Genomic DNA, 13137 nt, shown 5'->3' on the forward strand with positions numbered 1-13137 from the left:
TCGTGTGTGTGTGTGTGTGTGTGTGTGTGTCTGCGTGGTCTGGCTCAGATACCGTCTGCCAAGAGGCAATGAAGTGTCACTTGACGTGGGGGGCGGGGTCAGAGTTCAACCTGCTCTAATCCCTCTTCCTGTCACTGTCTACCTCTCGGCTGCTCTCCGCTGATGGCTGCCACGTGTCAGCGCTCCGGATGAGTGCTCCCTGAATGGGGGAGTCGCAGGCAGGAAAACGGATCACTGAGGAATTGTAGAATGACGAGCATCAAACCCCCGTCTCCTCTGACGGACCCGCCTCTGTGAAATAACCTCACATGTCCGATGTGAAACACTGTCAGGAGCTGCTGCTCTGATCTGAAATGCTGGGAACCTGCAACAGCTGCAGTGATGGGGGTCTGGACAGCAACGACGTGCAAAATGACCTCACAGATCTGAGAGAAACTGCATTGGCAGCAGAGAGCTGAATGGGCTCTCTACCCTGGGCGCCGTCCAGTCAGTGGGCAAGGGATTCCTGCTAAAAAAAAGAAAATTTGAGAAAACAGCAGCTGGTTAATTGCTATGAAGTTTTGATTTGGACTTTTTCTGCATTATTTCCAGGAATCTTGAACCATTTGAGCATCTTTGGTTCAAAATCTGAAACCGATTAGCTGCATTGTTCTACACACACAACACCACTTGAGATTAATGAAGCATTTCTTCTATCTGCATATGCATAAAAATACTTATTCATACATTTCATGTGAAAATGGCAAAATACAGACTTATCAACCCTGAACTGAATTATTCCACAATGATTAAAATAACATAAAACACAGTTTAAGATTTGTCAAATTAAAAAAATGTCATTCTTACATTGATTAAGGTAGAATTTTGTTTCATCTGTTTCTTGTGATCTCAAAATTGGCTGCATGTAAAAATGCTACACTCAGTTTTCAACTTCAGACTCTGAGGGTTCTTTGTTTTTGTTTGTTTTTAATTTGGCTTGGTTCATCTCTGGCTTATTATAACCATCGCCTGTTTGTCAGTGTGGATCAGGAAGTCCTGTTAGCTCCGTCATTCTCAGCCTCTCCTGATGTTTCCTGTTTTAGGGGAACATTTGCATCTTGGATCCAGTTTCATGCAGTAAAGCTTGGCTGCCATTCCTCTTATGGCTGATGAGTTAAAAACCATGTTGATGTTGAGCAGTTCCACTTTGTTTTCTGGTATATTGGTATGTTTCTATCCATATGCAGTGATTCTCATACACTAGATATTAGGGTTGTTTTACATAATCTTTGAACTAATGCTATGATACGCACCTAATTCCCAATGATTGCTATGCATTTCAAGCTTTGCTCTTTAACTCTTTGACTCAAGAAAAGGCCGAATCTACTGATCATAAGACAACTTCTCTCTGGAACCAACGTCTGTTGATCTCATAATTATATATTTTTATTTTAGCCTGGACAGTCTAAGTACATTTTGTACAGCTGCATCAGAGGAGGAGTTGCTCTCGTCAAAATGAATCTTTTTTTTTTTTTTACTTTAGTTTCCGTTTTATTCCAGGGTATTTCAGTCAGATCTCCACGTTGGCCGATGTCCAGGAGAACGTGATGAGGTATCTTCACGTCATGAGCCGTCCAAAGGTCATCGATCACGAACACGACACGGTGTGGACTGAAGCGTACGCGGACAGTGCTGTAAGTATGTCACACCGCATTAACTGCAGTCCCATCTGCGTCGTCAGGATACATCCTCTATTTACGTTGGTAATCTGGTGTCACTGCAGCCATGAAAAACATCCAGGGATTTACATTTTTCCCGATAAGCTTTAGATCATCTTTTGTAGTGATGTTATCTTGGGCTGCATGCTACTCTGAGGCGGTGTACAGTGAGGAGAGCCCATGTGTGGGTCTGTTCTCTCATCATTATTCATTATGCTTCTATAATGATTCCTAATTATGAGCTCCATTAATCTGCATGGATTCCCCCTTCCCTTTACGTCTGCATCCACACATTCAATGCACAGACATTTGTACTTTACTTTAACTCACTAACAATTCAATCTTTGTGTCTTTTCTCCTCCGTCAGCTTTCTCGTGCTATAGAGGAAAATATCTTAAAGGCAATTTTAAATTTCTGTTAAAAAAAATAAATAAACTGACAAATGGAGGAGACCAATGTTTTCCTCTCAGATTCAGCAAATATGACTTTAGAGGTTAAATATATTCTTCTTGCTTCAATATTTCCCACAAAATTTAAAGTGTGGAGATACGCTTCCAGCGCAGAGGCATTTATTGTTCTTACTTCCAGTTAGGAGACAATGTTCCCAGTAAAACACACATGCACACACACACCCCCACGCACACACACACACACACACACACATGGTTGGGAGATTGTCCTCTGGAGTGTGTGCTCCTGTATCTCAACCTCAGACACACCATTCATCATTCTGTGGATCATTGCACTTTATCTCCTAAAGCCCATAATAAAACTGACATTGGAGGAGAGACCGAGAGGAGGAAGAGGAGGGGAGGAAGAGAGGGTTGGTGTGCAGATTGTTTGGCATCCATTGGTTTACCCGTGTGCATGTTTGTGTGGACACAGTTTAGGAAGACTAAGCAGCTGGGATTTGTCCACCATTGTCTGCAGTGATGAGTTTAAGGACCCTCCATTCTTCATTTTGTCAACTTGTAGCAGCTTGCAGAGGTTTTGCTTCATGTTTATGCACATACAATCTGCAGCACACACACACACACACACACACACACACACACACCCACACACACACACAAACATGAAGCTGCTTGTCTTGACACACAACAGACCTCCTCCAACTGCAAACATTTGCTTAATTATTTTAATCTTCATCAATGTTGACAATTTGAAGGTATAATGATTTGATGCTAGAAATAATTTAACATTTATTTTTTTTATTGCTGGTTTTGCTCTCAAATAAAGTCTAGTTTTAAAGCCAGTGTTTGTTTTTTCAAATTTGAGTTTACAATATTGCAGTGAATGACATTCTCTGAATTTTAACACCTTTGTATTAAAATATGTTGCTCTAACATTCTTTGTGTTTATATTTATTTATTCATTAATTTATTTGAACTGATTGTGCTCATTGTAAATGTATTATAAGCTTGCTTAAGATTAACAGGTCAGGCAACACAGTTAAACCAGCTTTTCATTGTTAAATGACCGAATAAATAATTACTCTTACATGAACAGGCACATTTAAAAACATGACATAATTTGATTTAATTTCTAACCTTCCTATTAGAGTTTAAAATGACTAGCTAATTAGCTTTTGCTTGTTGTTTGTTTCAGCTTCGCGGTAAATCAGGTCCAGCTCTGACGACGACAGTAGCAATGCCAGTGTTCAGCACAAAGAATGAAACGGTGAGTAAATATTTCTCACAGAGGTTCAAACCAGAGGTCGGATAAACTGACTTAACAGGGGATGTTCTCAAAGTGCAGCATTTCTCTACTTAAAAAGGTTTTATTCAGACGATTACTCGTAAAGACGAGGAACATTGGGACGGTTATCATTGTGTCAAGAAAGCATTTTTTTCTGTTGTTCTTTGCTTAAATGTGAGGCTCCAGCAAAACCTCTCACAAATGACGCAGGACGACAGGAAAGAAGAAATAAAGGAGTCCACTCTGAAGAAAAGTTTAAACTGACCCATGCCTGTGTAGGATAATTTTACTCTACCTACTTAATAAACAATAACATTGGTGGATTTTTTTTTTTACACTTTTTATTTATTTATTTATTTATCCTTTTAGTGCCCATTTTTATTGACAGAACAAAATCAAATTATGTTGAAGCTTTTGGTTTTTCTGAGCCACTAATAATTGGTGCCCATCTGACTACTACTAAAAAAAATAACCTTAGAACCTCATAAAAACATAACCACTGATACGTCGGAGAAAGCAGTAGAAGGTCTGCCTTCATTTTGCTCTGGCAGTGCATCTTCCCCAGTTTTTGTTGTGCGATGGCTCCTTAATGGTGTGTTGCAACTTGTCATGCAGAAGAACCAGGGTATTCTGCTGGGAGTCGCTGGCACAGACATCCCTCTGCAGGAGCTGATGAAGCTCATCCCAAAACATATGGTACAATCAGCTTTCCTCTGCTAGATCACTGTTTTTATGTCTTCTTCAACCCTGCCTGACTCTCCTCTTCTCCTTGCAGTTAGGGATCCACGGATATGCTTTTGCAATCACAAATAATGGCTACATCCTGACGCACCCGGACCTCAGGCCTTTGGTAACTGAGCTTCTCTGCGTTGCAGCATTCCTTTACTCTATCCTCTCTTTTCCTTTGGTTGTGTGCACATCATCAAAAATGTCCTTACGGGCACACAGAGTCTAATGTGATATCTGGCTGAGAGGCTACATGAGCTCGTATAGTCTGTAATCCCACCTTTTCCTTTGATGTATGCATGCAGGGATAAAGGCCACTCATAAGGCTGGCTGGCCTGAGATTTCCCAGAGGTAACTTAACACTTGCTGGCAGAAACCACGGCCCCTCGCTCTGGGACCTCTGGTTCCTCAAGGAGCTTTGGCTGTGCTGGTGGATCTGTGTACGCCAGTGTTAGTGCTACAGCTCTCTGTGCCACTGTGTGTGTCAGTCTGTGCTGGGTCTTTGTGTCTCTTTGTGGCTGTCGTCGTAGTCGTTGACGTTTCATGTGAGTCGGGGCAGTGGCAGAGCTTGACGTGTTCTTGTCTGAGCGTGGAGTTTCTATCAATCATATTAATTAATTTTAATTCACCTGACAGTGTTAATTTCACAGATGATTTGTTAAATAATTACTCTGCAAAAGCACCTTAACAGTGCTTGATAAATAAGGATGAGGATGAGGATTCATTACATGACAAAAAGACAGGCTCAAGCGGAAACGCTTCGAATTGATGTTTTCCACGTCCGTGATGTGTGTTATGAAAACATGGAGGAGATTATTTCAGATTAGATTAGCTTCTGTGTGTGAGCTTTGTCGGTAAAGTGAAGCAGGATTGTAGAGATGAGATTGTTAATCTGTGCTTGTTGTTTTACTTTGTGCAGTATCAGGAGGGGCAGAGGAGGAGGAAGCCTTATTACAGCAGCGTGGATCTCTCTGAGGTGGAGTGGGAAGACAAAGACGACATCGTACGTGCAAAACCTCATTACAACACGAGCAAAGTTTTCTTTCTCCTAACCAAATGCAATCCAGGCTAAATCTGTTCGGATGTGCAACATTACTTTTTAATATTTTTTTCTCCCAATCTTATCGAGAGCTTCCGCCAGACTAAATGATCCTGAGAGCAGTCTGGTTACTTCCAAGCACAGTTTTCGCAGCAAATTTGCACAGAAATCTTGAGGAGGCAAAATGCGAGATCACTGACCGAGCTTCACCCTGTGTTATCGCTCAGCTGCGAAACGCCATGGTAAACAGGAGGACGGGGACTTTCTCCATGGAGGTGAAGAGGACCGTGGACCTAGGGGTGAGGCTGCAGATACGACTGCTCGGCGTAAATCAGAAGACGGTCGTCATCTTTAATCTCGTAGGAATAAACAAACAGTTTGTCTTTTATTTTCAGAGGCGTGTTCTCAAGATGCACAACGACTATTACTACACCGACATCAAAGGAACTCCGTTCAGGTGATTTAGAACCTTCAAATCACTTTAAAGATCAAACATCAGGGTTTAACTGGCCAATACTGATTCACAGCTTTTATTTCAGCTCGGACCTAACTAACCCATTTAAATTTAGGAACATAACACATAATGTAGGAGAGGAAAAGAAGAACTGTATGATTAAAATGTCTGTTTTCACATTGAAGCATATTTGAGTTAATAACTAACAATTTACATGCCTTTGGATGATGCATTTATAAATAATAGTTTATGGGAATTCGTTCTTTTGATTAATTTAATAAATTAGAAATAAAAGCTTTTAGCTTCTAGATTAGGATCTTTGACCAATTGATGTTACATCTTGTTAGGTATATTCAGAAATAAATTGACTTTTGTTGCATAGAAAGACACAAGTCATTTTTTCTCACCTTTCTGACAAAAACTCTGATTAAACATTTTCTGTTTTAGGTCCATTGGGATTAAAAACTTATTTGTATTAGCTAAATGTCAGAAAAAATGGAGAGATTTGTTATTTTAGACGACTGTCTTTTGTAAAATGCATGAAGTGGCTCCAATATTTTGGGAGGCCTTCCACATCCTTGTAAATTGTGATAATTACGGGAATCCCAACTGACCTACAACAGGAAAAGTTACTTTGATTTAATTCCAGAAGCTGAGAAAAAAATATATATATTTCTGTACCTTTATACACTCTGACTACTTTCAAGTAAAGCCTGCAGTCCATTAAAGGAATAACTTCACTTTTTACACTCCTTTGCGTTTGTGATTCCAGTGTCGGCGTTGCTCTTTCAAGAGGTCACGGAAAGTATTTCTTCAGAGGAAATGTATCGATGGATGCAGGTACTTTAATCAATATGACGTCAACAAAGACAGACGAGCGATATGCTTACATGGCGCAGAACTCAGATTTCTGTGTCACCAGAAAACCTTTTGCTCATGTAAACTCAGTCAGTGCCGGAGCGGCGCTGCTGGAGCGTTACTGACTGTCGTTTTTTAGGGCTCCGTGGTCTGGAACAGCCAGATGTCGCCCTGGCAGATGAATGGTGAGGCAAGGCTTGTAAAGGTGGTCGTTCATGCGTTATTTAGGTTACATCATTTGGCATTGTGTGGACTGGGGTTCTGATTTGTTTGGGCTGGACACAGGACCTACTGCAACACGGAGGAGAAGCACGAGCACCGCCACCTGACCCAGATTCAGGCCATAAAGCTCTTCATGACTGGCCGCAGACCACACCTCAAATGTAAGAGCGTTGCACCTAAACTGGTTGCTGTGGTTTGTAAGGTGACTTGTGCTGCATCGTTCAGGTGACCGAGAGTTGATACAGGAGGTGTTGTTCGACGCTGTGGTCACGGCTCCACTGAAGAGCTACTGGAACAGTCTGGCTCTCAACAAATCAGAGTAAGAACATTAGAAAACACTTCCTATACTTCTCCTCCAAGTCAGAATGCATCAAGTCTTGATTCTTATTGTGTTTCCCATTTCATTAACGGCTCATTTATCATGATCAGATTTCAAATTGTTTCTGACTCTTTGTGTTCGTCTTAACAATTTTAACCCCTTCATGCGTGAATTATGATCCTTTATGTCAGGATTATTTTCCCAAAAAAAAAAAAAGACTTTCACAAGCCACTTTGTGTGTTGCATAGCTGAAACAAAGAGACGTTTATTTGGTTACCGTCTGCTTTGCATCCCTCCTGCAGGAACCCAGACAAAGGAGTGGAGATCGCATTCCTGGGCACACGGACTGGCCTGTCCAGAACAAACCTGTTTGTACCGACTGTTCAGTGAGTGCTGCAGCTCAGCGTCTCTCTAATCATTACTTACAGCATGAAGCGAGGTGGTGAATCTAATCATCGTCTTCTCACCTCTGCTTCTTTCTCCGTGTGTCTCTGTGGCTGCACAGAAATTTCCTGACAGCGGAGGACGAGGAGGGTGTGTTTAATGCTGATCACTTCCCCCTGTGGTACCGGAGAGCGGCGGAGCAGGTCCCAGGCACATTTGTCTACTCCATCCCCTTCAGCACAGGTACTCTGCACCGCCGCTGTGATTACACAAGTCACTGTGGGAAAAGTCAACTGTCAGCTCTCTGAGCCCCTGGAAAACTACACCTACTAGGAGCTTTATTTTTTATATTATTTGTATTTTGCTGCTGAATTTTCAGGTGTATCTAAGCAGATTGGAATGCCACCATTTGTTTTAATTTGACAGTAAATTTTCAAACAGTTTGAAAATGAAGCCCCCAGTATCTGCTGCTTGTCTTCCAGTGAGAAGTCTCCAAAGTCAGTACTGAGATGTGTTTGTTTTGGTCCACTGCACTTTTTAAGTCTTCCTTAACTCTTGGAAAACTTTATTGAGAAACCGATTTCATTTTTTACCAGAACTTGGCACCAGGTGACACCGACAAGGGTTAAAGCAATCTCAGCAGAGCCACAGGCTGATCTCCTCAGTCCTGCGCTAAATTGATTTATTATTATTATTATTATTATTATTATTATTATTATTATTATTATTATTATTATTATTATTATTATTATTATTATTATTATTATTATTATTATAACATAGCTTCATTTGATAAATTTAGTGTTTCATCAGCCTGGATATTGTCTTCATTTGCAATTTTACTCGACTATCGTCTCTCTTCACTGGTCTGTTTGGGATTTCTCCCATTGAGCTTGATTGTTCAAGATTAATTTCATCCTGACCAGTCAGTGAACAGAAGGAGAAGTTGTTAACAGTAACTTTGACTTTCTGTGCTGCTTTTGGAATCGTCATTCAGTCCATGTTGGTTGCAAGAGGAATGCTTCAGACATTTTAATGCTGGCAGATATTCAGTTTGTCACTTCTCTCTTTGCTGTGGGGGATTGTTGTTTACAGCAAACACAATTTCTGGTAATTCTCATAGCAGAGCTTTGTTCACAATTCAGCTGGCGCATTACAAACATCACGACCAAACGATAGCAATTGGGTAAACCTCAACAGAGTCCACGCCTCCAGCAAGCAGCTGTTTCTCAGCAGCCATGTGTCCAGTTCTCTGTATGAAGCAAAGCATAAAACAAAAGGCTGTTTTTTTATCAGCTAAGTGTTTTATCAACTGCAAGCTACAATCACAATTGTTTGCAATAAATCTGGATCCAGATACCTGTGCATTCATGCAGAGTTGCTGAGGGTGAGTGGTCTGGGTTTCATCAACAACGTTCATTGGGAGAAGCAGGGTGTACCCTGGACATGTTGACTGTTCAGTCCACTTTGGACAAAGATTGATGACGTGTAAACACTACCCCCTAATTTAGAGAGGCTATAACAGAAAAGTCTTATTTTTGAGCTGTGAGAGGAGGAGAAATGAGCAGAGAAACTCACACATGCATGTGGAAAACACACCAACTCCATGCAGAAAGAGCCCAGACTGGGTCTAAATTATGCATCCATTTTACTCTTTGAATTACTGAATAAACCAACTTTTCACTTGTGTTCTCACTCACTGAGATGCAAAAAATAAATCAGTCTTTTAATAGATGATGCTTATTTAGACTGTAAATTTTACTAGCAAGACGTGCAGCTCATCTTATCTGCCTCATAAGCTGTGAGTCATTTTAATGGACCTGGTTCCGTCCACAGTTCGGGGGACACGAAGGACTCAGACTTCCTGTGCAGAACTTTTACATCCTCCATTCTGTTTTAAATGGCTGAATGCATAACCTGAAATCTTCAGTCACGACACTCAGGAACAGTAAAGTTGGATCCGAGGAAGATCCAACTGGACTCCACCGTCACCCAGCAGCTGCCGGGCAAAGGGCGCCACCTAGTGAGCATAAAAGGTAACATGAATGAATTTCACTGCTCTTTTCTAGCGTCTGAGAGTGTGGTGTTGGCCAGCACAGCAATTCAGCTCCTCGACGACAGAAAGTCTCCGATTGTTGCTGGTAATAGTCGTCCACATCACATTTATCTGCAGCTCTGTTTATCAAGTCAGAGCTTATTATCTGATGCCGTTTTCAGCTGTGGGGATCCAAATGAAGCTCGAGTATTTTCAGAGGAAGTTCTGGACTGCCTGCAGACAGGTAATCTGAAACCTCTGTGATGTAATATTTTAGAAATGATTACATTTCTAATCATGAATGAAAAAATAAACTCTGATTGTGTTTTACTCAGTGCACAGCTCTGGATGGAAAATGCATCATTAGCTGTGATAGTGAGGTAAGAAATCTTCCACATCCTTACTCCATTTACTCCTGCTTGAGGGTTTATTTTTAATTTAACCTTCTTGTTTCTGTCCTTGCAGGACATTAACTGCTACCTCATTGACAACAATGGCTTCATTCTTGTTACAGAGGAACAATCTCAGGTAGAGTCCATATTTCTGCATTAACAGTCAAGTTACTGAACAATTTAGATGACAAAATCCTAACCAGAGTTTATCTAGATACATTGAACTTTTCTGGAGATTTCTGGCAGATAATCAGAAATCTCCAGAAATTATCTATCAGAAAGACATTTCTGATAGATAATCAGATTTCTGTTTTATAGCATCAGATAAAAGTAAGAAGACATGCAGCTGTATGAGTCCCAAGATCTAAAAATATGTATATATCTGTAATTAAATCCCGAGAAATAAATCCAAATTTGAATGTTTAGCTGCAAGGTTACTCTGTTCTTCAGGGATTAAATGTTTTATCTATTTAACAATTCAATTGAATTATTATCACCAATTCACAACAAATGCAATCTCAAGGCAGTTTACAAAAACATTTCAATTCAATCATAAAGCATTCCAAATTATCCTGTTATAAACAGTACAGTATGCTCAATTAGTTATACAAAGTAGTTTTAACAAAATGTTAAATTTTACATTTTGAAAAATCTCTCACTGGAATATTTTCAAACGTTGCCACATTACAACCTTAAGCATCAATCTGTTTCTTTGGGATTTAATATAAGACAACGCAATGTGTTAAACAACTCTGAAGAAGAGGAATTATTTATTTAAAGTAAAAATCTGAGAATTTGCACCATTTTTATTTGACGTCCCCAAATAAAATCAGCTAATTGGAAGATGGAGTCCAGCTGTGTGTCATTTAATCTCAGTGTAAACCCAGATGGTGTGTGAAGGCCTCAGAGGTTTGTTAGACAGGATTAGTGAACAAACATCATCATGAAGACCAAAGAATGCTGCAGAGATAACAGAGATGATCATCTTTTATATCAATGTCCAGAGTTCAGAAAACTGTTAAAAACTAAATCAGAATATTACATCTGCAAACCTAAAACCTTACCTCCCACCCAAACTTCAGGTAGGAAAAATGAGCATGAATCAAAGAATCACCTTTGCAGCTTACAGTAACTCTGGATGAGCTGCAACGATCCACAGCTCAGGTGGGAGAATCTGTTGAAAACTTTTAGTCCCACATCCAAAAATCTGGACTTCATGCAAGAGTAGCAAGTAAAAAGCCATTGTTGAAAGAAAGTTATCAGAAGCCAAGTGGGACCAACATTCAATCACAGATCTATTTAAGGGCTTAAAAATGGCAACTTTCACATTTCCCAGCCAAGTTAACTGAGCCTGAGCTGAAGAATCAGCAAACGATTTTAGTGAACATGCTAAGTTAGTAGAAAGATAAATATTACTCAGGAACTATTCATGATATTATTATTTTTGATGCCATTTCTGTAATATTTCCAGTAGTGTAAGTAACCGTCCTCCTCTCTCAGACAGGGCTTTTCTTTGGAGAGGTGGAGGGTGCTGTCATGAGCAAACTTCTCCAAATGGGCTCCTTTAAGAGGTCACACACACTAATTGATTTCTGTCTCTGTTTGCACTGCAGATCTTCATTATTCACATTACAACCTGTGCTGTTGTGTTGCAGAATCAACCTGTATGATTACCAGGCCCTTTGCAGAGAGTACGCTGGGAGCAGCGACAGCGCACGCACTTTATCAGATGTGAGTGTTTGAAAAACACCAATATGTAAATAGAAGAAGACCAGAACTCTGCAGACTGTTCCAGTAATATTCACTATGGTTAACATGTTCAGAAATACCAGACATGTTTGCGTGTTAGTGGTTATTACTCTTTGTGCACCGTTGCAGTGGTTAGAGGTGAGAACTGCGACAAGTATGAAATATTCTCTTCCTCCTTTTCTTTTCTTTCAGCCTTTCTCAATGGTTAAGTGGCTCCTGACAGAACTTGTCATGTAATAACTTTTAAATATATAATATTTTACTTCTTACAATTGTCACAAAGGATGTATGTTTACATTTCCTGCTGTTTTCTTAGTTTCCTGCTAGAATTCAACCTGTACAGCTGGTGGAACGTCGACCTCTCAGTCAAAGGTGATCAATCGTCTTAACGTTGTTTGTTAAGATGAGCCACAGCGTGAGAAAGAAAAACCTGCTTTCTTTTTGTGCAAACTTTGTGGTGGACCTAAATATGTGTTTTCCTGTACAGCTCAGAGACCTCATGGTAAAACCATGATGGTGCCCTGCGACACAGAATACCCGGCCTTCGTCTCCGAACGCACCATTAAGGAGACGACAGGCAGCATTGACTGCGGTGGTTGTGTCAGGTACCGACTGAGGCTCACAACAAAAAGCTCGTCACTGAATCGTCAAATAATTTCAACTTTTCACTGTAACAATTTTAATTCTAGTTTGTGTGTTGGATGCAGTTCTTTTGTCATACAGCAGATTCCCAGCAGCAACCTGTTCATGGTTGTAGTTGACAACAAGTGCGACTGCAGCAACATTGATCCTGTAACAATGGACCCCATTGAGATCAAGTATATCCTTTATAGATCTGCTGCTTGAAGCATTGTTGGATGCTGGTTGTAGGATTTGTTTAAGAGTTAGGATAATAAATTTGAAGCTTTAAATGTGAGCTTTAATGAACTGTTCAGTCATTTCTGTCCTTGACTCCTTTGAACACAACGAGTCACTAAAATGTGACAGACTAAAGCTGCAGAAGGACAGGAAAAAGCCAGAGTCATGTCATCCGTTCCACCCTGAGGTAGGAGAAACGTTCCTGTTCACACAAAGCAAAATGCTTATTTGATTCTTATTCAAAGTAATTTATCAGCAAACTACCATTAAATTACCATCATAGTAAATTCAGAAAAAAAGAAACAAAAAAACAATTATATATAAATTTTTCTTCACAGATTTTTTCCATCAAATCTGATTGAGGATTACCTTTTAAGCAAAGATAGATTTCAGCTTTGAGAAAGTAAGACAAATACTCCCAAAAAACCTGCGGCTGTAATTGCAGCAATAAGGGTGGGATTCTCCCAATTTTATTTTATTTTATTCTTTTAAATTAGGCAACCACATACGATTTCTTTCTTCCATTTCAAAAATTACAAATAAATCCAATAAAATGTTTTCATGTTGTTCCGACTTTTTGCATCATTGAAACCTCTGAAGCTACATAAAACACGTCAAACTGTTCAACATTATGTTAACATACTGAGGTGTAACAGCAGTGTGTGTCTTCTGCAGGAAAATGCCATGGAGTGCGGCTCAGCCAGTC

The 13137-nt window shown here is 40.0% G+C and overlaps 1 protein-coding gene across 1 annotated transcript in view; it reads left to right on the forward strand.

Moving 5' to 3' along the window:
- Window positions 1-13137, forward strand: part of LOC103138503 (voltage-dependent calcium channel subunit alpha-2/delta-3-like) — a 41466-nt gene that overhangs the window by 20744 nt on the left and 7585 nt on the right. Inside the window, exons 14-37 of the mRNA XM_007552713.2 lie at window positions 1540-1673; window positions 3306-3377; window positions 4011-4091; window positions 4171-4245; window positions 5041-5124; window positions 5388-5459; window positions 5556-5617; window positions 6387-6454; window positions 6612-6657; window positions 6758-6855; window positions 6920-7013; window positions 7316-7399; window positions 7519-7640; window positions 9467-9538; window positions 9615-9676; window positions 9768-9812; window positions 9898-9960; window positions 11325-11395; window positions 11480-11555; window positions 11766-11806; window positions 11890-11945; window positions 12061-12178; window positions 12281-12393; window positions 12536-12618. Of these exons, the coding sequence (XP_007552775.1) occupies window positions 1540-1673; window positions 3306-3377; window positions 4011-4091; window positions 4171-4245; window positions 5041-5124; window positions 5388-5459; window positions 5556-5617; window positions 6387-6454; window positions 6612-6657; window positions 6758-6855; window positions 6920-7013; window positions 7316-7399; window positions 7519-7640; window positions 9467-9538; window positions 9615-9676; window positions 9768-9812; window positions 9898-9960; window positions 11325-11395; window positions 11480-11555; window positions 11766-11806; window positions 11890-11945; window positions 12061-12178; window positions 12281-12393; window positions 12536-12618 (1892 nt within the window). The remainder of the gene's footprint in view (window positions 1-1539; window positions 1674-3305; window positions 3378-4010; window positions 4092-4170; window positions 4246-5040; window positions 5125-5387; window positions 5460-5555; window positions 5618-6386; window positions 6455-6611; window positions 6658-6757; window positions 6856-6919; window positions 7014-7315; window positions 7400-7518; window positions 7641-9466; window positions 9539-9614; window positions 9677-9767; window positions 9813-9897; window positions 9961-11324; window positions 11396-11479; window positions 11556-11765; window positions 11807-11889; window positions 11946-12060; window positions 12179-12280; window positions 12394-12535; window positions 12619-13137) is intronic.

This window comes from Poecilia formosa, unplaced genomic scaffold (assembly GCF_000485575.1).
Source record: "Poecilia formosa unplaced genomic scaffold, Poecilia_formosa-5.1.2 Scaffold2, whole genome shotgun sequence".
NCBI classification, from domain to species: domain Eukaryota; kingdom Metazoa; phylum Chordata; class Actinopteri; order Cyprinodontiformes; family Poeciliidae; genus Poecilia; species Poecilia formosa.